The sequence below is a fragment of the Harpegnathos saltator genome, unplaced genomic scaffold (assembly GCF_003227715.2).
Source record: "Harpegnathos saltator strain DR-91 unplaced genomic scaffold, Hsal_v8.6 scaffold126, whole genome shotgun sequence".
In the NCBI taxonomy this organism is placed as follows: Eukaryota; Metazoa; Arthropoda; class Insecta; order Hymenoptera; family Formicidae; genus Harpegnathos; species Harpegnathos saltator.
The window spans coordinates 251110-276164 of record NW_020229902.1 but is presented as its reverse complement, the minus strand read 5'-3'; the positions used below and the strand labels follow the sequence as shown (position 1 = coordinate 276164).

Genomic DNA, 25055 nt, shown 5'->3' with positions numbered 1-25055 from the left:
CGAACAGGCGCGAGCGCTTTGCGCGAGGCGAATTGCTTTTGGATTTATTTATAAGTCGTATCGAGCCTGTTAATAAATTGGCCTGTTGAATATCGCGCATTGTGTCGGCGATATTTCAATTCGATGTTTCAATTATTAAGACACGTCCGATAGAATGAGCAACGAACCCAACTTGACGGAGAGAACTTGACACGACGGCGCTTGTATGCACCCGTCCGCGTTCTCGATTGGCAAAGTCATGTGACAGTTTCGAGGCAGTGAAATACGACATTTCCTCGAAATGTTGAAAAATACACATATCATTCCGAAACGCTATTACTCCGAAATGAGATGTGTAAATGTAGGAGATACCATCTTACTAAAGTACGTTCGGAAATTCCTGAAAAACTATCACGAGCCCAAAACTATACGTTTTGATGTTTGAATCGCAACATTTCGGCATATTATATTTCTGAGAGATTTCGCGAAATCTTCGAAACATCGTCTCGGATTTCGAATGTCAGAATGTCACAGCCTGTTCGAAGCATCGCTCCGCTTCGAATCTCGACGTTTCTTCTATTTTTTTTTTCTGCACATCCACTGCTCATTTTTTCTCGTGACATCACCGCGCGCTTTACCGAACTTTACATTTCCTACTGCTATAGATAACTATTGTGTAACATTCTATCTCTCTATCTCGCAATTTTTTCCCAGATTACATTACCGAGAATCAGACGTGAAATTCCGCGAGTCGACCCCGAGAGTCGCGTCCACTCGACGCGATGCAATTATCGCGAGTGATACTTAGAAATCATTCGAATCACCGCCGAGTGCAGTTAACGATATAATACAGCGCGAAAAATCGCTGCTGAAAATCCGATACGGCGTGACTCGGCTCGATGCCGAAGCGCGAGAGCGAGCAACCGTTTACCGGGAGGAAATAATCAGTCGGATACACAATGTACGTACGTTGCATGTAACCTTGCACTTGTAACAATGCTGCGCATCTCGCGCGCGCGGGCGCGCCTGGCCTGCCTCTCTCACTCACGCGGCTCTTCCGCACCGCGCCAAGTCATATCGTTCACGGGACGACTGATATACTTTATCGCGGTATCTCCCCATCGTGCTAATATCGCGCACGCTATTCGATCGCATCGGCCGCTTTCCCGTCGCCGCGTTTTAGGAAAGATACGCACGTGCGCAAGCTGGACGTCCCGTTCATTTCCGATCGCGCTCCGCCGTGACGGCGACTGCGCAAAGAACACAATGACACAATTTCGCTATATTCGAAAAAAACCATACACACGCACGTCCATTTAAATTTCCTTATCTACTAGAAAAGATAAAACAGCTACTTCGTCACTACCTTCGAAGGTCACTACGTTCGTGTCTGTTGCGATAAACAATATCATTTCTCGGCATTCATTACGTTGAACCGCGAGACACATGCGTGGGCGACGCATGTCAAACATTCGTTTCCTCTCCTCCTCGTTTTTATTTCTTTTTCATATTTTCGCTCGACGATGAAATTTACGACTTCGAGCAGATCCTTCCGCGAATCGTTTCCTCGTTGCGGCATTATGCTCGACGAGCGACACGAAAACGCACGCACGCACGCACACACACACACACGTACGTACGTACGTACGAAACTCGTGTGCGCGCGCACACACGAGTACGAGAGATTCGTCGGAGAAAAAATTTTGGAGAAATTCATTTTTTGACAACGCGCATACACGAGATGCGCCGACAACACACCGTTCCCGGTTCGTGTTTCTTCTGCTGCGCGGCGCGACTGTTCTCGTGAAAAGAGAAGCGGAAACTTGTCGCGCGATGTAGTAGTATGCAAATCAGGACAGTTCAAGGGTAGATTTTTACAAATGAAAGAGCTTCCTACGCACACGCGCACAGGAAGAATATCCTAAGAGTCTAATCGGTAAATATTTCGAAGTACACAGTCAGCTCCGATTTTAATGAGACTAGGCTCATTCGACGCGTTTTTGCACGAGAAACAATTTTTTCCTGTGACAAAATCGTCGCTCAGTTCCGCGAAGCGAGATATGAAGCGTTAAAGCAGATCATAATTCAGGTTAGGAAAGCTGTTATATCGACGAACTTTGGCGACATAAACATGCTTCGTAACTAACATAAACTTCCCGAGTAATTATGCAAAAAGTTTTAGTCCGTGCTTACTGTTCGTTAAAGTTATTAACAAATCAAGTTAGTGATAAGAGTTTGCGCCAAGCATGTATACACACACACACACACACACACACACACAACGAAGGGGGCGTGCGGGGGGGGGTCTTCGGCCCCCACCCGTACCCCCCTCGAGGGTTAACGGGTGAAACTCGCTTCATATGGAAAGTCACATGTGAGTTTGCGACTTATTACGAAGGGGGCCGAAGGCCCCCCCGCACGCCCCCTTCGGTGTGTGTGTGTGTGTACACATGTTCGGTGCAAACTCTTATCACTAACTTCATTTGTTAATAACTTTTAAACGAACAGTGAGCACGGACTAAAACTTTTTGCATATTACTCGGGAAGTTTATGTCATGTTAAGAAATTGCTATTATTGGCGGAATTAATGCACGAATACACGCACTTCTCTAGGCGACGAATGTATTACCGAGCAACGATATCACAAATCGGTTTAGATATGTCAACATCAAGGTCACGGAACACTCGGAATTAGTTACGAGGCATGTTTATGTCGCCAAAGTTCATCGATATGACAGCTTTCCTAACCTGAATTATGATCTGCTTTAACGCTTCATATCTCGCTTCGCGGAGCTGAGCGACGATTTTGCCACAGAAAAAAGTTGTTTCTCGCGCAAAAACGCGTCGAATGAGCCTAGTCTCATTAAAATCGGAGCTGACTGTGTACTTCGAAATATTTATCTCCGGATAGTATCGCGCACGAGAATAAGAGCCAGGCGGAATAAAAACCAAGCCGGGGCGCGACTCGATGTCGCGCCGTTCATTGCGACGCGACGACCGAACGACGTACGCGCCGTGTATTTTCACGGTAAGAAATTTCAAGAGAAAGAGAGTACGACGCGCTGTGCTCGGTCGCGTCGCTTTGAAAGAAGCGGAATAATAATTCCCGAGCGTGTCTCCCGATGTGTGCCCGATATGCGTGTTTCAGCGTAGCGAAAAAAATATCCAAAAGTGACGAAGACCGCGACTCCGCCGTCTACGGAGAAACGCGCGCGCGCGCGTGTCTCGTCGCGCTCGGGAAAAGGGGACAAAGTTGCAGGTTGCAGGTAACGCGGCCAGTGATCGCGATTCCCGGAGGCGCGACGCGACGATCGAAATCACGATTACGCGGAGAGGAAAAAAAAGCGAGTTCCAGTGTGTACACTCGCGAGATAGACAAGCGCGATCTGACTGGTCCGAAGCCGAGGCACGGCGTTATCGCGCGCGCGGCCGCTGATATCTCCTACGGCGATTCGCTCGCTTGGACAAAATTCGAGCGGCGCGGCGTGGCGCGCCGCAGTGGAATCACGTCGGATGCCCGGGGTCATGCCTAACGGCATCCCGTGCGTCCGTCTGCGCTCTCTCGTCGCGTATCATCGTGTTTGGCGCGATTGTAAAAAAAGCCGGGGCCATGAGCGCGCGCGCGCGCGCCAGTCGGGGTCGCAAGTCGCAGTCGCATTCGTATTCGCAGTTCGGGTCGCAACGCGCAACCGCGAACTCGGGGGGCAGCGTGTGCGGCGGACGTGCCTACCTTTTCGAGATGAAAACGACGTTGCGGTAGTGGAGGCGAGGAGGTTGCGCCTCGTCGTTGACAGGACTCGACGAGGGGGGCGATCGACTTCCGCGTTGCCGGATAGCACCACACTCCCGGAGAAGTTTCACGCCAGGAGAATCCGTCGTGATCCACCTTCTTCCTCCTCCTCGTCGTCGTCGTCGTCGTCGTCGTCGTCGTTGTCGTCGTCGTCTTCGTCGTTGCCGTCGTCGTCGTCGTGTTCGTGCACGCGGTTGCACGCACGAAGGACGAGAACGCTGGAAGAAGTCGGCGGCGTTTGACGCGTGAGCGCGGCAATAAAACGTGTGCCACGCTGGAATTTCGAGACACGGAGAGAAAGAGACGAAGGAGCCGTGCGAAACGGAGCGGCGTAGATAGCGTCGACGTGTCGCGTCGTTGGCGCGTCCTTGGCCACGGCGCGTCGCGTCGCGTCGCGTCGCGTCGCGTCGTATCGTGGTGTATCGTAACACCTTCCACCAGCTTCCGCAGCAGACTGACCGGTTTTGCCGGGCCGCGTGATGATTGGACGCCTGCGCGAGCACGCAGCCCGACGCGATGCGCGCTCGCGTCGCCAGGTGCCGCCACGTGCCTGTTTTTCTCCGAGTCAAGCGTGCGAGAAGGAGGGCAGCACGAGGCAAGCCTGAGAGAGAGAGAGAGAGAGAGAGAGAGACAGAGACAGAGAGAGAGAGAGACAGAGAGACAGAGAAGAGTCCGTACGTGTATATACGATTTGTGCGCGCTGTCAAAATACAGTGCTGTAGTGAGGCTTCTTGGGGTTTTACGTATGTACGTGCGACTCTGCTCGTGCGAGTTGTTGAACGCGGATGGTCTGACTCTACGGGCGATCTCTCGCCTTCGCCTCACTCTCATCGACTGAGACGCGCACGGACAGACGGAGGATCGAGTGGACGATAACGCGAAATCACGCAGTGATTCATCCGCTCGTCCGACGGTTCGAAGGTTCAAAGGAGGTCTCTCCACGTTTTTCGGTCGTGTGCCATGGCGAACGCGCGGTGACGCTTCTTCGAATCGCAGTGACCGCGGCGAGTCATACGCAGCGGGGGTCTATTTCTCACGCGCGAGCAGAATATATCAGCTTGGCGCTTTGGATCGTGTTTTTTTTATCTCTGGAATCGAGACTCGATCGAAATGGAGCCGATGGGGCAAAATCAACCGCCGAACGTCCTTAATAACATCGGTGACGGCTCCGACACCAAGGGCAGGTGAATCTCGTCGAGAGAGTATCTCTCCTTGAGCTCTCGAACGCGACAGAGTGATGCTCGTTAAATCGGTCGATAACGCTTCGACGTGCGGAGAGCTTATTGGAATTTGCATAGTTATGTGTGGATAGTTTACATGTTGATCACTTGGTCTCTCTTATTATTACAGCTGCTTGCTACTTCGCTACGCTAGTCAAAATTCTCTAGACGAGAGCTCGCAGAAGCATGTTCCTCGCGAGAATGGCAAGGACAAACCACCCTATCGGAACCATCATCATACAAATAGAGCCTTTGACGTCATTAATGAAATGAGAAAGTGAGTATCTATGTTTGTCTGCTCAAGTGCAGTAGGATTACCACATCTTTGTAAGGATAGTATGTTTGCGAGAATAAGTTTTGCTCCTAAATATCATGTAACTATGGAAAGCGTATCTGTGTGTGTGTGTGTGTGTGTGTGTGTGTGTGTGTGTGTGTGTGTGTGTGTAAGACTATGATTTATCAAGCTGAATGAATGATTCACTGCATCGAAGATAAAAAACATTCAAAGACTGCACGAGAGAATCTAAAATAATGTTGTTACTTTTTTAGGAAAAATTTACTATGTGACGTTATCTTGGTAACAGACAGTGGCTTGGAGGTACCAGCTCATAAAATGGTCTTAGCCGCATGCAGTCCCTATTTCTATGCCATGTTTACGAGTTTCGAGGAACGTGACCAAGAGAGGATAACGCTGCAAGGCGTGGATTATTCCGCTTTGGAATTACTAGTGGATTACGTCTACACGGCCGAAGTTCACGTCACAGAAGACAATGTACAAGTACTTCTCCCTGCCGCGAATTTGCTACAACTGACGGATGTTCGCGATGCTTGCTGCGACTTTCTACAGGCTCAGTTGCATCCGTCCAATTGTCTCGGCATTAGAGCGTTCGCGGATCTGCACGGATGTCTCGAGCTGTTGGCGCACGCGGACAGCTACATTGAGCAACACTTTTCGTAAGTCGTGTTGCGTATCAGTCGGTCCCGATCGGATTGCATTAGCGATTTTAATTGGCTGCATAATATGGATTACAGAGAAGTGGTCGACGCGGAGGAATTCTTAACGCTGGCGCCTCAGCAAGTGGCTAAGCTCATTTGCAGCGATCGCCTAATGGTACCTACCGAGGAGAAAGTGTTCGAATGCGTTATTTCATGGGTACATCACGATCTCGAAAAGAGACAAAACGACCTGGCTCTGTTAATGGAGCACGTACGTTTACCTTTGCTCTCTCAAGAATATCTAGTGCAACGCGTGGAGGAAGAGCCGCTTCTCAAAGCGAATTTACAATGTGAGTTTGCTATCGACGATATTTCGACGATCAAGAAGATGCACATTCTTGGAATATGTATAAAATAATGGAATGCTTATATAGATATAAAGGAATAATATATATAACAGATTCTTAAATATGTAATAATATGAGTCAACTTGAGAACTTGATACGTGGATGTACGAGTGTAAATAAGACAGATATCTCTAGAACACAAACATCTGAAAAACCAACATTTCAATTTTGCTCGGATTTTCTTTAGAGAAAGAAAAAGAGCGTTGGAATTATTAAACTGAAGCATCTAGAATAAGTACACATCCGTGAGACCGACAATACCGACAAAATAAGATAAAGTAAGGTAGTTTTATTAAATTCTGTAGAAATGGGGAATAAGAAAAATATCACTGTTTCTTTTGCACTCGTTTGCATTTGTGTGTTTGCATCAAGTTTTCATTTAATCCATATTATACAACTCTCCTCTTTCCTCTTTTTACAGGCAAGGATTTTTTGATCGAGGCTTTAAAATATCACTTATTGAAGGGCGAGCAGAAGTCTCTATTTAAAACTCCGCGTACGAAGCCGAGACAACCAAGAGGATTGCCGAAGGTGTTGCTTGTCGTCGGTGGTCAGGCCCCAAAAGCGATTAGAAGCGTCGAATGTTACGACTTCAAGGAGGAGAAATGGTATCAAGTTTCCGAGCTACCAACGCGACGTTGCAGAGCTGGTGAATAATAGCGATCTAGTTAGCGATATTTGAGCGATTGTTTTCTCTGCTTTTCTGCAAAGTGTCACGCATATGCCATTGTCGTAGGACTCTGCGTTCTCAGTGGACGCGTGTACGCTGTTGGTGGATTCAACGGATCATTGAGAGTACGTACAGTCGATATCTACGACGCAGCGGCCGATCAGTGGTCGCCCTGTCCTGAGATGGAAGCGAGAAGATCAACTCTCGGTGTGGCGGTGTTGGGCAATTTGGTTTACGCTGTACGTTATCTCACCGTGTCTTCTCCTTGTCTTTTTTTGCAGTCTTTGCTTATTGATCTTGAGCTCGCATCATACTTCGATGAAGTCGATTCAAAAGGGTTGATTAAAGTATCTCCAAAATGTGGATACAACAATCGAGTGAATTTCTATCGCGAATAATCTTTCCTATCTTCCATCTCCGTACTTAAAATTTGGGAAATTCAACGTGTCAACTGCGTTGACGTAGGTCGGTGGCTTCGATGGTTCTACAGGATTAAATTCTGCCGAGGTATATGATCCGCGAACTCGCGAATGGAGACCAATAGCGCGAATGTCAACGCGACGCAGCAGCGTAGGAGTCGGTGTTGTCAAGGGACTGCTCTATGCCGTGAGTGCATTGTTCTATTTTTAGCTATAACACACAATCTTGTCCATTGTTCGTTTAACGCAGTGGAAACATCGTGATTAGGTCGGCGGTTACGATGGAGAATCCCGTCAGTGTCTCTCGAGTGTCGAGTGTTACAATCCAGAAAAAGATAAATGGAAACCCGTGCCGGAGATGTCCGCGCGTCGTAGCGGCGCGGGCGTCGGCGTACTGGATGGAATTCTATACGCGGTAGGAGGCCACGACGGTCCACTGGTTCGAAAAAGCGTGGAGGCTTTTAATCCGGACACGAATCAATGGACTCCCGTCAGCGACATGGCGCTTTGTCGTCGAAATGCCGGTAAACGTCGTCAATATCTTTCAGCATATTCATTTTTTTTCTTCAAGATCAGCAGAAAAAAAGGAATTTTACTTGAAACCGATGCAAATGTTACTTCCGGCAGGCGTGGTGGCGTTAAATGGACTTTTGTACGTGGTGGGCGGAGACGACGGTTCGTCCAGTTTGGCATCGGTGGAGGTGTACTCACCTAGAACAGACACCTGGACAACTCTACCAACGTGCATGGGAGTCGGGCGTAGTTATGCGGGCGTAGCGATCATCGACAAACCGATGGCCCCGGCGGCGACGATGTGAGGTCTACAGTCCGCTGGGCATACGACGGAACAGAACACGGACCCGAGTACCGAGACATCGGATTCCTCGCGGGAAGCCGGGCCCAGCGGCGTACAAGCACAACATCGCGGCGTGAGTCACAACTGTCAGGGACCGCGTTGCGTTTGTCGGATATACGAGAACGGTGAGCTGGCCGCGGTAATGATGAACCAAGGCCGGAATAATCAGGAGCGAGAGAATGTCGGCGCCTACCAGAACGTGGCTCATGGCTCACGTCGCTTTCAAAACCGTCCCTCCAATAACACGGTACAGATTCATCAGAATTTGAATCCATTTTACCAAAATACGATCAACTTGATACGCAACTATAATCGGGCTCGACTACAGTCACAGCAGCAGCAGCAGCAGCAGCAGCAGCAACAGCAACAGCAGCAGCAGCAGCAGCAGCAACCACAGCAGCAGCCGCAGCCACAACAGCAGCAACAACTACAGCAGCTGCCGCCGCCGCAGCAGCAGCAGCAGCAGCAGCAGCAGCAGCAGCAGCAGCAGCAGGAGCCGGAGGAGAACATTTACGAGCGTCTGGACAACGACGACGACGACGAAGATCACGCGAACGCGCACGACGCACCGCGAAACGAGTCCTTGGCGCAAAACAATCCGGGTAACATGGATCATATGTACGAGAGGATCGACGAACGGATATCGTGCAGCGGTAGGGCGCATTATCGCGGTTACAAATATCACGAATTGAATCACGTATCCGCCGCTCATAGCTTCTTCAACGACGTAGAGGGTGCCAGAAACCAAGCGAGCCAATATGACCAACTGAGACACATTTATCTGGATTATTCTCGACTGAGTAGTAGTAACCTCTGCCAAAGCTCTCTCAGCAGATTAGGTCGCAACTGCTTCTCAACGGAGAACATCGCGTACGCTTCTACGAGACGCTCCGTTCACCCGTTTGTGTACAACAATTGTACATGTTCATATTGCAGGCACGTAGACGCGAGATACCTCTGCCACCATTGTCACAATTTGCACAACAGATTGCGATACCAAGACGTCGCTGCTACTTCCAGGCATTACGTGTACCAACTCTCGAGAAACTGCAGATGCCCGTTCTGTCGCGGCGAGTATCCCTACACGAAGTTTCCTAACAATGCTCCACGCGCCGCCGAGCTGTTTAGAATGGAGTGCTGTCACTGTAGAAATCCCGCCAATTGCAATTGCCGTAGTAAGATCCTGTCCGACGTGAACTCTGCGATTTACATCGGGAGATATCTGGATTGGGTCAGTCGGACCGGCCAATCTGTCAACAATCCTCTATATGCTACGATTCACGTCGGCAGGATAGACCGCGCTTCCATGCACGGGAATGGAAACGCGTCCAACTGCGCAAATACATCAAGTGTGGCCGATTCCGGGCCTTCAACTTCGAACAACGCGGCCTCTAGATTCAACGACTCCAATTCGTCGTCGATCTTACGTTCGGTATTCGCACCGGGCACTTCCGCGTCCAATGCTTCTATCTGTCCTGTGAACCGCTACGTGGAGCGTCAACACACCTGCGACGACTCTTGCATTCGTAGTCAAAGCGGCAGCTTGGCCGGGATATGCCAGTTTCTCGGCAGATGCGAGAGAACAGAATGCAACCACGGCAGACTGTCCGTGCACTGGTGGTTCGTAAACAAGTGGCTTCCATTATGGAACTCGCATCATCTCGACAGAAACGTGGACGGCGCGCAGTGCGCGGACGAGGCATCGCGGGAACAACGAGAAAGCGACAGTGACGATTCTTAAAAATCGAGGGAACTTAGTAACTTATCGTCCGAGTACCTGCAAGCGTATCTTCCTTCCTGCGTTCGCTCCCGCCGTTTGCGACGCGATTATGTTTCGTATCGTTTCAGCTCGCATTGCGCGAATCTCTCTCTCTCTCTCTCTCTCTCTCTGGAGATATTTTAACGATGTAACAATAACTTTACGTATGCGCCGTGACAATAAACTTAGATATCGCGTTCTCGGAATATTTTCCGGGATTTCGATAACGAGTGATGAGTGTCTTCAGCTCGGGAAACGGTACAATTATCCAGATAATACTTCCAGACTTATTTTAGCCTGTATGAGCGTATTTCTCTCGAATTCTTTACATCTGTACGTTCCATAACTTACTCTGATAAACACTCGAATCCGTAGAGTTACAACATATGACATAAAGTTAGCGTCAGACGATGCACGATTTTACATATTCTGATATGTATATTGCTCAGTATGCTAGTAGTTCATTCAGTAGAACTGTGTAACCTCAGTTCAATCAGATCTACCAACGCATGATAGCGACCTGTGCAGTGCAGCAATAGAGTTTCATACAATGTGCCGGTCAGTGTGCATGTTAGAATATATGAAATCATTAGTCTGTTCTTTTCCAAAGAACTTTCTGACCTGATGTATATTGATGCTATAAGTTGGAGTGAAAGAATATATGCTTGTTTCACTTTAACTTGTCGCAGTTATCACAGTATATATCACAGTTTAGGAAGTTCTTTGCAAGACAAACTTGATGTGTCGTCTGACGCTAGTTTAAAGCGTTTGTGAGTCATTTGTCTTAGGGATATCGCGCTTCTAGATAATCATATCACTCTTCTAGAGGATTGACTAATAACTGATTCATATGGAATATTCATATTGTTACACATAAACGTTTGAAAGAATGGTGGTAAAAGACTCTTTTTAACTTTGACCCATCGATAGTTTGACTAAGTTAGCATTTCAGCTGTGATATGTGTTAGATCGGACACTTATTCGATCTAATTCACAAGCTACTCCCGCGTAGGTGCCGCATTGTGATGCTAAAAATTGTTTTGAGCGTCGTATATTCTTTCTAAGTTTCCTGCATCGAAAGTGTAGCAAGCGAAAGTGAAATTTCACGTCCCTTCAGGAGGAAATCAAACGGAAAAAGAGAAATGCCTAGCAGAATGTACAAAGTACACGCGAACAAATCTCATCAATATCTTGTAGACTTCACGTGTCGAGCGAAACGTGATCGCTCATTTCGCGCGTCGTGTCATTATTGTAATACATGTAATATTTTATCTCTTGCGATATCTTCGGTGTACTCTCGTAGTCAGTATTAAGTTATCTCTACACATTGCTTCACGGAAAACCGTGAAGCCGTGAGTGTCGCGTTATTGTCGATATTTGACGATACTATCCATCGCTCCTTTTGGAAATAAAAATAATCAACGCGTTGTCCCATGCGTTGTCAATTTGCGAGTCGATCAGTCTCTTAATGACTTGAAGCAAACACGGGTTTAGTGACGCTGACACTCACGTGTTAAGTTATGCGTATGTAACTATATGTATATGTATAAATATATGTATATGGTATTGCGCGTGCATGATTGTATAGCGCTTTCAGATGAGATGTCCTCTATGAGGACAAGTATAGCGAACGATTGTATACATGCTTCATATCATACAGTTCTGAGTTCTGAGACAGAAGGTTAAATAATGTTTGATACATATATATGCAATATGATATTCTTTCGACTTGAATATGTTTAGCGTATCATAACTGTATTTGGCATAAAAACAAGATATACTATTTGTGATATATGTTACTGTGCAAACGAATGCTACATATAAACATTTAACCGTAAATTGTTTCCTTGTAGTATAACTGATCGAGCAAGATGGATCGGTTCTTTTTCTTCGTATTAAAAGATATATTGAAGGAAGCTATCTCTTCTTTTTATGTACATACAAATAATTACAAACCCATACCCCTCAAAGTATTTTGCCCAAGCAAGAGCCAACACGAAACATGAATAGTTTAACTTATTTAATTAAAATTAAAACTCTTACTCAATTAGTTTATTTATTTAATTAAATCATGATTGCATATATCAGATTTCATTGAAAAAATGTTTACAAAAGCATAATATATATAGCATATATATGGCATAAATAACTGGTCATACCTGTATATGTGTGTATGTGTGTGTGTTGCTATGAATTGACAACGAGACGTCTCTTGCGTTTCTCTCGATATCTACGTTGTCTACGTTCGTCACACAATATTCTCGAAGTTTCTCAGTAACTTCTCGACTCGTTTCGCGTAATCGTTGAAGTTCTTGTGATCGATATCATAAACCTAGGAAACGAAACGCGCAATTATATGCAATATTATTATAGGCAATAAAGGTATAAAGGTATAAAGATTGTGAAATTTCATCTTTAAAGAAGGAAACAAATACCTTTTTAGTAAAATTGACTTTGAGCCTTTTATCTTGGAACATCATCTTCTCGCTGATTATCAAGTTATTGAAGACCTTTTCACGCAGTGGTCTGAATTTCTTTTCGAACTTTTGTGTGTTTTCCGTGCATTCCTCTTTTAGCTCTTGTATTTTGAAGTGTATCTCTCTTTCCTTTTTGCCCAATAAATCAACTCTTTTGTTGAACTTTCTTATATTGTTATATGCGCGATGGTAATCTTTTCGTGTATTTGTTCGTAATTCTCCGATAAGCTGTAAATATTACAACAGACTATTAAATTTAGTAATATGCATTTTATATTTATACCATTATAGTTTATAATGAGAAATGGGAGTAATTACTTTTTCCATTTCAGCCTTGACTACAGTTCGATATTCATCTGGCACATTTGGATATTTGTTAAGTATTTCATCAACTAGTGCGTGATTATTTGTAATCCATGTACCAATTTTAATATCTATCTTGTCATCATCGTAATCAATCAAGAATGTATCTTCATTTATAACACTATCCTGTACCCTTGCCAATACTTCAGAGCTCCAGTGTAAGACATAATCTCTCTCATTCATGAGATCATTCCATGTTTTAGGTGTTCTACTTGCAATTTGTCCCATCTTACCAAGCTGCAATTAAAAAGAAAGAATTGTGATAAAATTGACACTTGTTTGAGAGTTTCTTAGAGAGTTTTAAAATATTTTGAAATACTTGTGATCACATTAATATCGCATTAATATTAAGAACTATAAATAAATCTACTTGGTTATTATAACAATATTTAAATAGAGTCAGCAGTTATTCTCAGCAGGATTATATTACACAGTAATATGAAATAAAGACCATTATACTTGTACAACAACATATATTCGAATATAGTTTATCTAACGCCGTACATTTCGTTAAATGCTTATTTAAATCATTGAAACTCGAGCCGCGATATGTATTATTTAGCGAATTATTTATGAATAAATGAGTAATATCACACCCATTAACGGAGCCTATACCTATGTTCACTGTTTGTGCACAAACAATCTCGCTAAATCCGTAACACGACTCGTATTAATTATATAGGTTATAATGAAATAATTATACAAATGCGCCGTAAACGTAATACATAGCATAAACCTCGAACCTGGAAGCATTCGTTTTGTCAAATGGTAATGGACGCAATCTCGTTTTGTTCATGTGTCGCTGTGTTTTCACAGCAGGACGTAATGGACATCGGTTACGACGGCCAAAAGACATCGCGTTTAAATCGGACTCGCCTGGACCGATCGACGCGCTCGTCCGTCACTCGATTCGGCACACCCGACACCAGTCCGTGCACGGAATTCGCTCTCGACGTGTAAAAAGACGCGACGAATACACGGAACGACCGCGATCCGATTTCGAACCGACACGAGACAACACCACGACTGCTGCAACCGTTACGATCACGTGATCTTACCACACTAGTTTATTTAACAATCCTCCGAGTAGCTTTCAATAACAATTGAATCGTATGTTTTCAACGTTAATTGTTTTCCTTAACTTGTCGGATATTAAGACCACTTCCAACACCCCTGACGTGCTCGAAATAATGAGATTCTTAAGGGAATTAGATTTTTGAGGAAATTATATGAGTAACGAAATTGACTGACGTATTGACGCATCGGGAATTGTATCGGCTGCCATCTTGCGATCTCTTCCGAAACGGGTCGCAGCGGGTGAGTTCGGTTGAAGAGCCGCTCCATAATTCTCGTGTGGTTTCCGCCCGTCAAAAGTGAGTATCACGTGTGAATTGTCATCGACGGGAATGCCGAGACCGAACGTCGCGTGTTTGTCGTACTAAAACACCGGTAAACCCGCGGGCGAACGCGAATATTTTGCGAAACCGGTCGTTGCCGGCAGCGCCGAGCTGAGTGTCGGTCGCGGTTCTCGTCGCACAATGGCGAACAATTGCGCTTGCAATTCGAGTCGCCGATCTACGCGATTGTAATCTGTCGAGGGTGAATATGGCTCATGAATTATTGTCGAGATCAAAGTAAGCAAAGGGAAGATAAATTTTGTAGCGAAACGTCGCTCGAATATCGTCACGCAAATGCAATACGGAGGAGGTACGTGGTATCGACGGTATCGAGTAAAGTTCGTGCATTCGATACTTCGAGAATCGCAATCGTCGCGATACGGGCAAACAGTTACAGGATCGGACGTGACGCGGCGTGGCGGTTCGGATTCGAAGAATCGTCCCGTGCTTCTCGCAATTTCGACTTGCCGGAAGCGAGTGTCGCGCGCATATTAATGCCGCCGGTAGGGTCAAATGTGTGGGACTTTCGTGCGCTTGTCGCGTCGTTGAGCTGCAGTCACCGAGAGCGAGTACGAGTGACGAAATAGGCAGTATCGAAGCAAAGTGTCGCGCGTGTTGATCGCGTTGATGGCGGCTCCAAGTTCAAACTCGGACTACCCTCTGCGATCTCGTTCCGCCTAAGGAGTCGCGCGCGTGCGGGGTATCGTCGAGTAAGTTTCGCACGTTCGTCGCGGTGAATAATCGTCGAAGGCATCACGGGCGTCGTTGCAAGTGCCGAGCCAAGTGTCGCGCGTTCGCCGTGCACGGCAGTTGAAAATCCGGATTCCAGCTCGTTCAGCTCTCTTCCGACCCGCCGAAGGAGAAAGTCGGCAAGTAAGTGATTGGAAATCATAGAACGTAGTTGACGGAGCAGAGGTTGTAACGCACATGTATACGCGATGTGCTTCCCCCCCCGCCCGCCCGCCGCGGGGCTTTTCTTGTCGAGTCATAACCACTCGTATGTATTCATAATTGCGACGCTGTACGGTGGCGCCGCGTATCGACGGCGTCGCGACATTAACGCCCGCGCTATTGATAAATTCTTCCGGCATGGTAAATACGCGGTCGCTGGAAAAGAGATGAAATTACGCGGAAAACGAGAGAGAGCCGGTCGCGTCTTTCACAGTCGCCTGAATGCGTGTCGAGTTCGCGTTCGCGTTCGCGTTCGCGTTCGCGAGGGAATGAGGAAAACGCGCTGGAAAACGTGGAAACGCGAGAGCGAGACGTCGGTTGCTAACTCGCATTGAACGCGCACCGTTCCTCCCTCCCGCACCTCCTTCTTCCCTCCTTCCTCACTCATTCTCTCTCTCTCTCTCTCTCTCTCTCTCTCTCTCTCTCTCTCCTCTCCCTCTCGCTCGCTCGCTCGTGGTCGTATTCGAGGAAAAAGGAACTGGGACGGACGTCCGCCTGTCGGGAAAGCCCGCGGGATTGAATCGGCACACGAGGCTCGCCGTCGGTCGGGGTGTCAATTCAAAGCGACGTAATCTCCGCTCAGTGCGGCCAATAATCGGCTTATTGATTTTGATTTGCCGGCCGCGTATAAAGGTATAACGGCGCATAACGCTCCGCGAACGCGCTCCAACTTCGCACCGTCCGAACTCCCATTGTGTGCTATGAAAACATCGACTTCGCGAAATTATCCTTTTTCCCAGCGAGAAAGAACGCTGACTCTTTGCTAATTACACATCGCTGAGCTTGGTCCAGTCTATTTTTTCCTCCGCGGAAGCATCAGGAGCGGATAATTCTATATACTTACGAGCCACTGATTGGAAAACCACATTAAAGATATCAGGGCGGTTAGATCGTTTGATACAGTTGATTGGTTTATAGATAACAGCTAGTTAAAATAGCAACACGTTTGAATGCTTAGCAAATATATCTCGTAATACAGATTGACTGTGATGAAATGTGACTTTAAAGTATTCGATGCGTATTGTTCGAAATGTATCAAACAGTGAAAGAACTGGTAGAGATAAAATATATATTTGCGTGGAATTTATATTACGAAATTTGCCCCCTCATTTGAGAGAAAACGACGTACCGTGTACGCGTTGCTGCCTTTTCACTTAAAAGAATACAATATACAAATAAGTGAAAGTAAATTTTACTCAGACATATTTTGTTATATCGTGATTCATCTTCGTTATTGTTACACGTTGTGATTACAGAGCTTACCTGGAAGCCGCAAGTGAACTCAGGAGAAATCATTTCGCCATTGTTGCGAATAACGGTAGCAAAACAGGACGGTACAATGGACGACGCGCGAAGCGTGAGTAAATGTACACATTGTTACATATTTATCCGCAAATCGCGGAGAGCATAATTGAACGAAACAATGGAACCGATCGTGAAATAGCGTATTCGCGAGTCTTCAGCTACGTTCGAGTGCCCATTTTACGTCATCTTGTCGACAAAATTTGCAAACTGAAGTCTCTCGTATAAAGAAGAAGATATATCATTTTTCCATCATCATTACTACGTAGTTTCATCGTATGCAGATCTAGAGTTTTCAAAATTTCAGTCGCGCGAGCCGAGTATGCTCCATGGTTGAGAAACAAAATTACGCACTTTTTCTCGTTCACGCGTGCGAACGGATCTCGTCAGCGATTTTCCCAAATGAATTTCCCGAACTCAGGCGTTAGACGTCTATTGCTTTTTACAAAGCGAGTAATAAAAATAGCTACGGCACTACGCTGGCAGCTCAGCGTGCCAGCGTAATATTTGCCAATTACAGACAACTCACAAGTACGGCGCTGTCACCGGCGCTAACAAAGCGTTTTCCGTCGCGAAAACATCGCGTCGCGAGATTACCCCTGTAATTCGCGTGACGCGCGCGGTAGACGCGCGAGCGAGAGGAGGAAGTTCATCACACGGCGTCTCGCCGTAGTCGGGAGTTAATCCGCGAAACGTCCGTGTCTCTCGAGGGACACCCGCGCCGAAGGGACGATACGAAACGGCCGTCGACTTTACGCCCCGATGACGATCGCTACTGAATTTACGTTTCGTGCGGAATTATATACACAAAGTAATCCCGCGCTCTCGCGCTCGCGCGCGCACGGCTGGGAGGGAGGAGAAGAGGGCGGCGAAAGTTCCGCCGCGATAAACTAGTTGACGCTTTTAACGATCCCGGCGACGTTTATTCGCGAGCGCGCTCTTACGTGAAAATCCCTGTAGAAAGCCGCGCCACACGCTTTGCGGTACCGTTCGAGCGACAAATTGAACTAAAAATAACCGCTTTGCGCTCACCGATGCCACCTGACTACTCGTGCGTGCGCGAAGGTAGCCTCGCGCGCCTAGCACACTTCAGCTGGCTGCTCCTTTGAGTTGCGCTCGACACGCTGGTAAATCGCCTTGCGAATTATGTACGTGTATGCATATGCCGCGGCCGGCCGGCCGGCCGGCCGACCGACCATGTGCTTCAACAGCTTTTTACAGCTTGACCTACCTTCCGCCCACGTGTGTGTGAAGCGTCGTCGTGTGTCCGCTCCGCGCGCGCAGGCACGCTCTCGAATCATCCGCGCGGCGATCCACCGCGCGGATCGCACCGGCGAGCTTTATTGCGAGACTACGACTATTAAAGTATTCCGCGAACACGAAGAACATGGTTGCGTTAACCGCGCAAGTTAACCGCGTTGTTCGTGTGTTCGAATGGGAGTACGATTCTCGGGTGATTCGCGCGGCGGAGTAAGGCGGAGTAGACGAGAGAGGAATTCCTCGATCGGGAAGCTCCAAGTGCGGTAATGGAGAAGCGGTTTGTCAAAATATCCGGCCATTGGCGAAATACCGGCTCGCGTTTATCGCGAATGGGAGAAACGCTCTTGAAATTCGAAATATCGGAATATTCCGTTGTTCCGAAACGTTCGAATGTATAATTGCGCGCAGTCCTATTCTCTCGGTGATCCGAATATAGGAATATTTATCGAATTTAAAGTACCTGCGGAATTTAAAATGTGTCGATGCGGTCGTCCGGTCCGCTTTATTTTGGGAGGCAACACTTCGGATATTTTACACGCGGCGCATTACAATGAGACACACACATCGCGATCGACATTTGCATAAACCAGCAACAGAGAGAGAGAGAGAGAGAGAGAGAGAGAGAGAGAGAGAGAGAGAGAGAGAGAGAGAGAGAGAGAGAGAGGACAACCGGTTCGCTGCTTCGTGCAAAATTCGCGACCGCGTATGTTAAATGCCTGCCGTCTAATAATAATCACGCGATTAATTATCACATTAAACAGGCGCCGTGCGCGATCGTTTCGTCATTACTGCGAGCGCGAAAGTGTCACGGCACGGCACGGCGCGATTTCGCGCGCGTTGTCTTTTCAGTAATTTATCCTGTCTCGACTCGCGTGCGCATCGGCTGAACTTTGACTCGTCCGCGAAATACCGCGCGCACGTGTCGCCGATATATTCACGTATGGTACAAGTTGTTTCCTCCGCGCAACGTTCTCGTTCGCCGACACGTTCACGGGCGAGCGCGAGCGGCGAGAGTGGGCGAGGGTGATCTTCAGCCAGCCGATTGTATGGGCTCGACAACGGATTGCCCCGTGGACGTTCGATTGAGAGAGAGAGAGAGAGAGAGAGAGAGAGAGAGAGAGAGAGAGAGAGCGAGAGAGCGAGAGAGAGAGAGAGAGAGAGAGAGAGAGAGAGAGAGAGAGAGAGAGAGAGAGAGAGAGAGAGAGAGAGAGAGAGAGCGAGAGAGAGAGAGAGAGAGAGAGAGAGAGAGAGAGAGAGAGAGAGAGAGAGAGAGAGAGAGAGAGAGAGAGAGAGCGAGAGCGACCGGTTTCTTCCGCGCGACAGATCAAAACCGAATCTCAGCCGAATCGAGATTCCATGCCTCCAAGGTATACGGAGCAGCTGACACAAAAAGAGGGCCATCGCTTCCGGTTCCGTTCGTCCGGGCCAGTCAGAAAGAATTAACGCGCGTATACCAGCCCGCGGTGTTCAAAGGTGTTCATCGCGCACCTTGCATAACGACAACGCACAACGCATACACGTGTCTCTGTGTATGTGCGTGTGCGTGCGTTTATCCTTTATCTCGCGTGTGTACGTATATAGAGCGGCTATCGTGGTGTCGCGGCTCGCGAAAACTCAAGGAAACGAACACGTTTGCATGCGCGATTGTCTCGCACTCGTCGCGAGTGTTTATGTTAAAGGTATACACGATAGGTAAACACTTTTAACTTTGAGCCGTGCGACGGCGTGCCGCTGCGGCGCGGAGCAGCGTATCCTCATTCAATTACCGTCGAAATCCCTTGTCGTCGGGCATTAAAGCCACGTCTAATCCCAGGGATACAGGGGGGATACACGAGACAAGGACGGTCCTCCAGTCGGTGCTAAGCTTCGCGGGGTATCTCTTTGGGGTAACGGTAATCGATGAAAAAAGCTAAAACGGTAACAATGGCGGCAATCTCCTCCTTCCCCTCCTCGCCACGTTGCACTTGCCGCGAGTAAAGCTCGAGGCAGCGGCGCATTCAGGGCTTTTTTTTTTATAGGTGAGATAGAAGAACCGCTGAGACATGCGGATCGTTCGTAATAATAATTATTAATACAGTCATACTCGGGTGAATCTTTTTCGTGCCGATGCCGATGCGGGAGACGAATTTTTCGCACATGACCAACGTAAGAATTCGTTGGTCGAATTTTTATTATTTCAGAAACAAGAGATATTTTCTTGGACCGGCAGAGTTAGTAGGAAGATTTTTTGTTAATTCAACGGGACGTTCTCATGCGGAACAATTGCGGCCGAAAGGTATGTTATATGACGCGTGAATTGACAATCGGGCGGGTTAATCAAGCAAAGCCTGAAAAACCGTTTCAGTGTTTTTAACCGTTATTATTGTGCAAACATTGTCCTTCCTCGATTGATTTATTATCACAATAACCTGGTTTGACTCTTCGCTCGACGTCGTTCGACTTCCTTCCATTTGACCCATTTTCACTTTTCACACAAAACGCGACAATTCCGCGGTCGTCGTTTGTGACGTTTGCGAACATTCTGATTTTATTAGTTTTTCGTTTTTAAATAGATATTTGTACAGTGTGTACAAAAGGAATTCATACATTGTTATGTTTCATTAAGGTCATATTAAAATGCAATTTTTCGCTCCCTAAATGGCACTTGTTGTTGCAAATAGAATACAAGCTAAATATGGAAACAAAGGAAAGAGAAATCAATGAAACAATAAAGTTAAAGCAGCAATTGTCGAACGACACACGTGTCTCACCTTTTATTTTAAAAACAATAACGAAAAAAAGCGCGTATAGAAATCTCGGCAGTTTCTATAAATATCCTTCGGACTTTGCACGATAAGAATGACACATAAAAGGCAACATTGTGATTCGCACAAAATGAAAAAGGATAAAACAAGTGAATTTTTAACTGCGGACTCTCACACTTCGCCGTGACGCACGCGTCATTCGCGAAACGATGAAACATTGTGCGCTGACGTGTCTATTTAAATAAGAATAGCGCGCTCCAATTAATCCGAAAAGTTATCGGAAAATTTGTGCTTTCGTTTTTCTGCGTTTTCAGATGTGCGATTCTATTGAGAGAAAAAACCGATCCCGAGTAAGCATTGCGTAATATGCAAGCTACATTACATAGTGTTGAACATAATACTAACGTCGAAATAAGCAATAATTAGGTTACAGAAAATGAAAATGTTATTGAAATCAAGGATAAAGATTTACAGGTGTACAATATTCATGTGATCGAATATTAAATGATCCTAGAATAAGGATTTCTTTAAATTTTAATGTAAGAAAAAGCGCAGTAAGTAAAAGCAATTTTTGTAGCATCGAAGAAAGATAATAGTTTTCATAATGTTATACTTTCTTTTGGAAATTCTTCAGTAGTCTCTCACACTTAACGAAATTCGCGATATTTATATAGAAACAAAATTTCGAAATTTGGATCTTTATTTTCCTTATTCTGAATTCTAACGTCTAACGTCTATTAAAATTGGAAACATTCTTTCCAATAAATGATTTCACGCACCTGGAAATATGTTATGTGTTGCTGCTCGCGTCTCTCGGCGTCATTCGTCCTTCATTCAGCCTTCTCGATCCAGATCCTGCTTCTGGACACTCAGTTGCGACACTGACACTTGCACCGACACTCGCGTGAATGCTATTCAATTGGAAAAACACGTATTAATTAACACGATGCCAACGAGAGTCCGATTGAATGTTTCAACAGCCGGCGAAATATTTTCATCATTCGACGGGGAATTGTAACTCACGCGTCGATACGCATACTCCGCGGGAATGAATATCGCTCGCCGGTTGGGAAAATAATGTGACGTTTTGCTTACGAAAAAATATGAACGCGCGCGAGCCAAACCAAAACAATGAGCAAAAAGTGCTGCTTCATCTCACTCGTCAACTATCGCCGGCCATCGTTGAGCGAGCGAAAGGTCACCGAACGATCTACACTCAAAACATCCCAGACCTTCAAGACAGTTAAATCGGCTACTGTGTGTGCGTCGCGTATTTCCTCGAATATTTTCATTGTGCTTCGAGACGCCGAACGACGCACATACCGTGGACGTACGTGCTTGGCGATTTAATTAATCGTGGCGTGCGTGGCGATTCAAATATTTCGTCTCACTCTTTAACCACCGAACGGGCGTTCTCGTCATCGTGTTAATTGTCGCGCGATTTTTTCGGTCGAGTCGATTCTACGCGAGTGAATATCCGCCGGAGTGCCATGATGAGCAGCTAGGAACAGGATCCGGGAAGTCTGAGCAGAGGATCTTGGGATATGAGCGACCAGGTGTGTGAAATCATTTATTATACAGGATGTGCAAGAATAGAAATTCGTAATTAATTACAATTTCGATCAAAGGTCGTAAATAATGTATAGCTATAGATACTGACCTTGAAATTTTATGTAAATGTCGCAAGTACCGATCGATTGTTTAATACATTATTTAACTTATTACTGCCTTTTGGATCACAAGGCGTCTCATTTTGAATTTAACAATACGTTAAAACGAATTATCTGTTTAATATTTCAACATTTTTCCATCCGAGTTTCGGCCGGATTATTTTAAGAGACTTATTTTTTATAAAACGTAAAATGCGTGTATACATGTTTGTGATAACATTGAAGTGAAAGTGAAAAAGTAGTTTCTCTTCTCAAGTTTTTATCAGAATTATATATAAAGATCTCTTATATTACCATTCCAAATATGCCGAATTAATCGTGAAAGAATGATTTTAAGTGTCTCTGTTGTTTACAAAAAGAGACTATTGAAATTAGGTTAACTCGTTCTTTATATTTTTGAAAGCTTTTCGCGAAACGAACGACCAATCAGTGTGTTAACATTTTTTTTACGCCTAAGTCGTCTAAGCGTCTACGTGAGCGGTTCGTTCGCGATAAAAATTCCTCGACGTGTCGTGCATTGCGCGACGAACGTGAAATTTCGCGAGCCCATTGATTCATTGACTCGCTACGTTCGAGGGAGTTGTCTGGGAATCTCGAAAGTTGGGGGATGAAGGGGGTTTCATCGACGAGGGTTGGATTCTGAGCACGCGACTGCGAGACAAATATTTTCAGAAATATCATCTCGAAGTCAAAGCTATGAGCGGCTGCCTCCTATCCACTTGTCGACGATACTTTCGTCCTTCCTCTATTCATCTTTCATCCTCTTTTGTCATCTTAGAGCTGCTTACTATGTAAATATATAAAGTCGCTATGCAAATATACCCGTTAAAATTCCGTTTGTCCACGCGAGATTTCTTCCCAGGGTGAGATAAAATCGACCAGAGTTTATTTGTCGCAACTTTTTCAATCTAAGCGCTAACTGTTTCACCGAGCGAAACAGTTGAAATTGGAAATCCGTTAAAGCGAAAGGCGCTTTAAATTAAACGACGGATAATGCTCGATTACTTGTTTATTTTTTCTCAAATCTTTCGAGTTTCTCGTTCTCGTTTATGTTTATAAGAAAAAATATTTTCCCCTGTTGTTAATTTTTGTATAACAAAGAAAACTACTCCCTAAATTAAATTTAAAATCTCACAACGCGTCATACGCGTCTGAATTATTTTCACTATTTTATTTATGCTATGTGCATACGTCGAAATTTTCTTTTTTTATTTTATAATCCGAAATACTTTATTCCAAGCGATAACAGGTGATTGTTCGGTACTTTTTTACTTCGTTCTCACTCGAAGGAACCTTTCGTTTAAACCTTCCCCCGTCGACTTTCTCGGTTTCATCTTTGGCGTAAAAAGAGTGCGATAGAAAGTACAGGCAATCGTGGTTATTTTCGCTCGGTCGACCCGATACGTGGAAGCCATTGTTCGCGCGATCCTAGTTTGGCAGTGATCCTCGGTGTCAGCCAGTCTAATAAAAGCCGGGTCGAGCTTGCGAGCGACTACCGATCGAGCCCGATCGTGATTCATCCCTACCCCCCTCCCGTTCCGGCCTGGATAAATTCCGACTGTCCTTTTTGATAATTTCGCGTCTGTATCACGAGACAGCTAGAAATGCAGAGAGAAAAACGGCGTAGAAAGGCGTAGAGAATAAAATAGAAGAGATAGAAAGTGAAATGTTATTAATATTAATCATTGGTGCGACGTTAGTCGATGAGTTTATTTCCATACTGTCTTAAATTCGTATAAAAAGAAATGTGAAGGCTGCGTTAAAATATTGCGGAGGAGAATGTTTTAAATTCATACTTTCGAGAGACAAAAATTATACGGACACATAAAATTTTCCACGGCTCTAAAATGTATAATTTACAAATATTGTTCTTAATTTAAAAGTCAGATAGATAACTCGTGATGGAGGGAACATTTTAATCACGTTTGAGATATGTTACATACATATGTGACGTACTTGCATTATTATTTTATATTTGCGCGCTTAGTTTATTTATTTATATTTATTTATGACATGCAATGAGGAAGTAATAGATCATCGTTAACAGTTTCGAGCTAGCGTACAAATAGTAGCTTCGATTGAAAGCAATTCGAGTTGTTTCGTGAAACAATTAAATCCAATTTTCGTCGGTTTGTATTCGATTTAAAATAAATTTGATTTCGGATTGGATTTTGAACAAAAATCTGATAGTTAAACATGCATAATATGCGAAATATCATGCCGGAGGTATACGTTAAACAATCAGATATATTATTAATGAAATACATTCTCATGAAAATTACATTTAATCGCTCCCAAATTAATCCAAACTGAGGAAAATGCTGAAAGTGAAACTGTACATTGGATTTCACTAACCAATTATTAAATAATAAGCATATTTCTCAAATAATTGACTAAAGCTAAACGGTAGCTTATTAATTCCTTTTTCGGAACGATAAATTAAAAACAAAAAGACGAGCAATCCACATTCACCATTTATTAAAAACCATTTATTGAAATTGTGATGGTGATGGTGATGAAACCATTTATTAAAATTATGCGACAGCAAGAAAGAAACGTAATATATCTAATTTTAGCATAAGGATCAAACGGAGTCTCCGAGAGCAAGCTCCATTTGACTCACGGGAGGAGTCCGAAAAAACCTTTACCGGGTCAGTGAAAATTGTGTGTAACAGAAATTGCCAGGGAGAGAAAAGAGGTGATACTCACTCATCTCACGACGCCTGTTACTTATTTTCCTTTCCGAAACGACAGTCCGCGAAGGTCGCAAAAAGGGTGAGCGATTCGCGGATAAATCCGGAGACAATAGTTATCGATAGCGCTCGTGTACCTTCGCTCGGTTCGTGCTTCCCATA

At 45.3% G+C, this 25055-nt stretch overlaps 4 protein-coding genes across 7 annotated transcripts in view; 2 read left to right on the top strand and 2 right to left on the bottom strand.

The window, feature by feature from the left end:
- LOC105187519 (dual 3',5'-cyclic-AMP and -GMP phosphodiesterase 11) overlaps positions 1 to 12284 on the bottom strand; it is a 41421-nt gene extending 29137 nt beyond the window's left edge. Inside the window, exons 1-2 of one of the 2 annotated variants that reach the window (XM_025306672.1) lie at positions 12196 to 12284; positions 3710 to 3987 (exon numbers count right to left, since the gene is read on the bottom strand). The gene's annotated coding sequence lies outside the window, so the exon portion shown is untranslated. The remainder of the gene's footprint in view (positions 1 to 3709; positions 3988 to 12195) is intronic. The other variant, XM_025306676.1, reaches the window with a different exon arrangement.
- On the top strand, positions 4458 to 8285 carry kel (kelch protein). Its single transcript, XM_011148366.2, has 9 exons — positions 4458 to 4953; positions 5120 to 5266; positions 5539 to 5943; positions 6022 to 6275; positions 6754 to 6981; positions 7069 to 7241; positions 7468 to 7608; positions 7690 to 7945; positions 8049 to 8285. Exons 1-9 carry the CDS (start codon positions 4880 to 4882, stop codon positions 8237 to 8239), a joined length of 1869 nt encoding a protein of 622 aa, XP_011146668.1. The 5' UTR covers positions 4458 to 4879; the 3' UTR covers positions 8240 to 8285.
- LOC112590403 (hybrid signal transduction histidine kinase A) lies at positions 8253 to 10414 on the top strand. Its single transcript, XM_025306758.1, has 2 exons — positions 8253 to 8524; positions 8606 to 10414. The coding sequence occupies exons 1-2, from the start codon at positions 8420 to 8422 to the stop codon at positions 10016 to 10018; spliced, it is 1518 nt and encodes a 505-aa protein (XP_025162543.1). The 5' UTR covers positions 8253 to 8419; the 3' UTR covers positions 10019 to 10414.
- On the bottom strand, positions 12221 to 21684 carry LOC105187516 (uncharacterized). Of its 3 annotated transcripts, none has more exons than XM_011148352.3 (4): positions 21310 to 21684; positions 12832 to 13113; positions 12472 to 12741; positions 12221 to 12368 (listed from the first exon to the last, which is right to left on the bottom strand). In XM_011148352.3, exons 2-4 carry the CDS (start codon positions 13102 to 13104, stop codon positions 12285 to 12287), a joined length of 627 nt encoding a protein of 208 aa, XP_011146654.1. In that variant the 5' UTR covers positions 13105 to 13113; positions 21310 to 21684; the 3' UTR covers positions 12221 to 12284. The 3 variants fall into 3 exon arrangements, with proteins under 3 accessions (XP_011146654.1, XP_011146656.1, XP_025162568.1); XM_011148354.2 differs by lacking the exon at positions 21310 to 21684 and adding an exon at positions 13620 to 14942; XM_025306783.1 differs by lacking the exon at positions 21310 to 21684 and adding an exon at positions 14128 to 14941.
- Positions 21685 to 25055: the final 3371 nt, after the last annotated feature.

Coding starts and splice junctions, on each gene's coding strand:
- LOC112590403 (XM_025306758.1), top strand. CDS start 8,420: ATGATGAACCAAGGCCGGAATAATCAGGAGCGAGAGAATGTCGGCGCC. Junction 8,525..8,605: donor ACCGTCCCTCCAATAACACG/GTACAGATTCAT, acceptor GCTCGACTACAG/TCACAGCAGCAGCAGCAGCA.
- LOC105187516 (XM_025306783.1), bottom strand. CDS start 14,220: ATGGAGCGGCTCTTCAACCGAACTCACCCGCTGCGACCCGTTTCGGAA. Junction 13,114..14,127: donor AATTCCCGATGCGTCAATAC/GTCAGTCAATTT, acceptor TTTTAATTGCAG/CTTGGTAAGATGGGACAAAT. Junction 12,369..12,471: donor AAGTCAATTTTACTAAAAAG/GTATTTGTTTCC, acceptor TTCGTTTCCTAG/GTTTATGATATCGATCACAA.
- kel (XM_011148366.2), top strand. CDS start 4,880: ATGGAGCCGATGGGGCAAAATCAACCGCCGAACGTCCTTAATAACATC. Junction 6,982..7,068: donor AACGCGACGTTGCAGAGCTG/GTGAATAATAGC, acceptor CCATTGTCGTAG/GACTCTGCGTTCTCAGTGGA. Junction 7,946..8,048: donor GCTTTGTCGTCGAAATGCCG/GTAAACGTCGTC, acceptor TACTTCCGGCAG/GCGTGGTGGCGTTAAATGGA.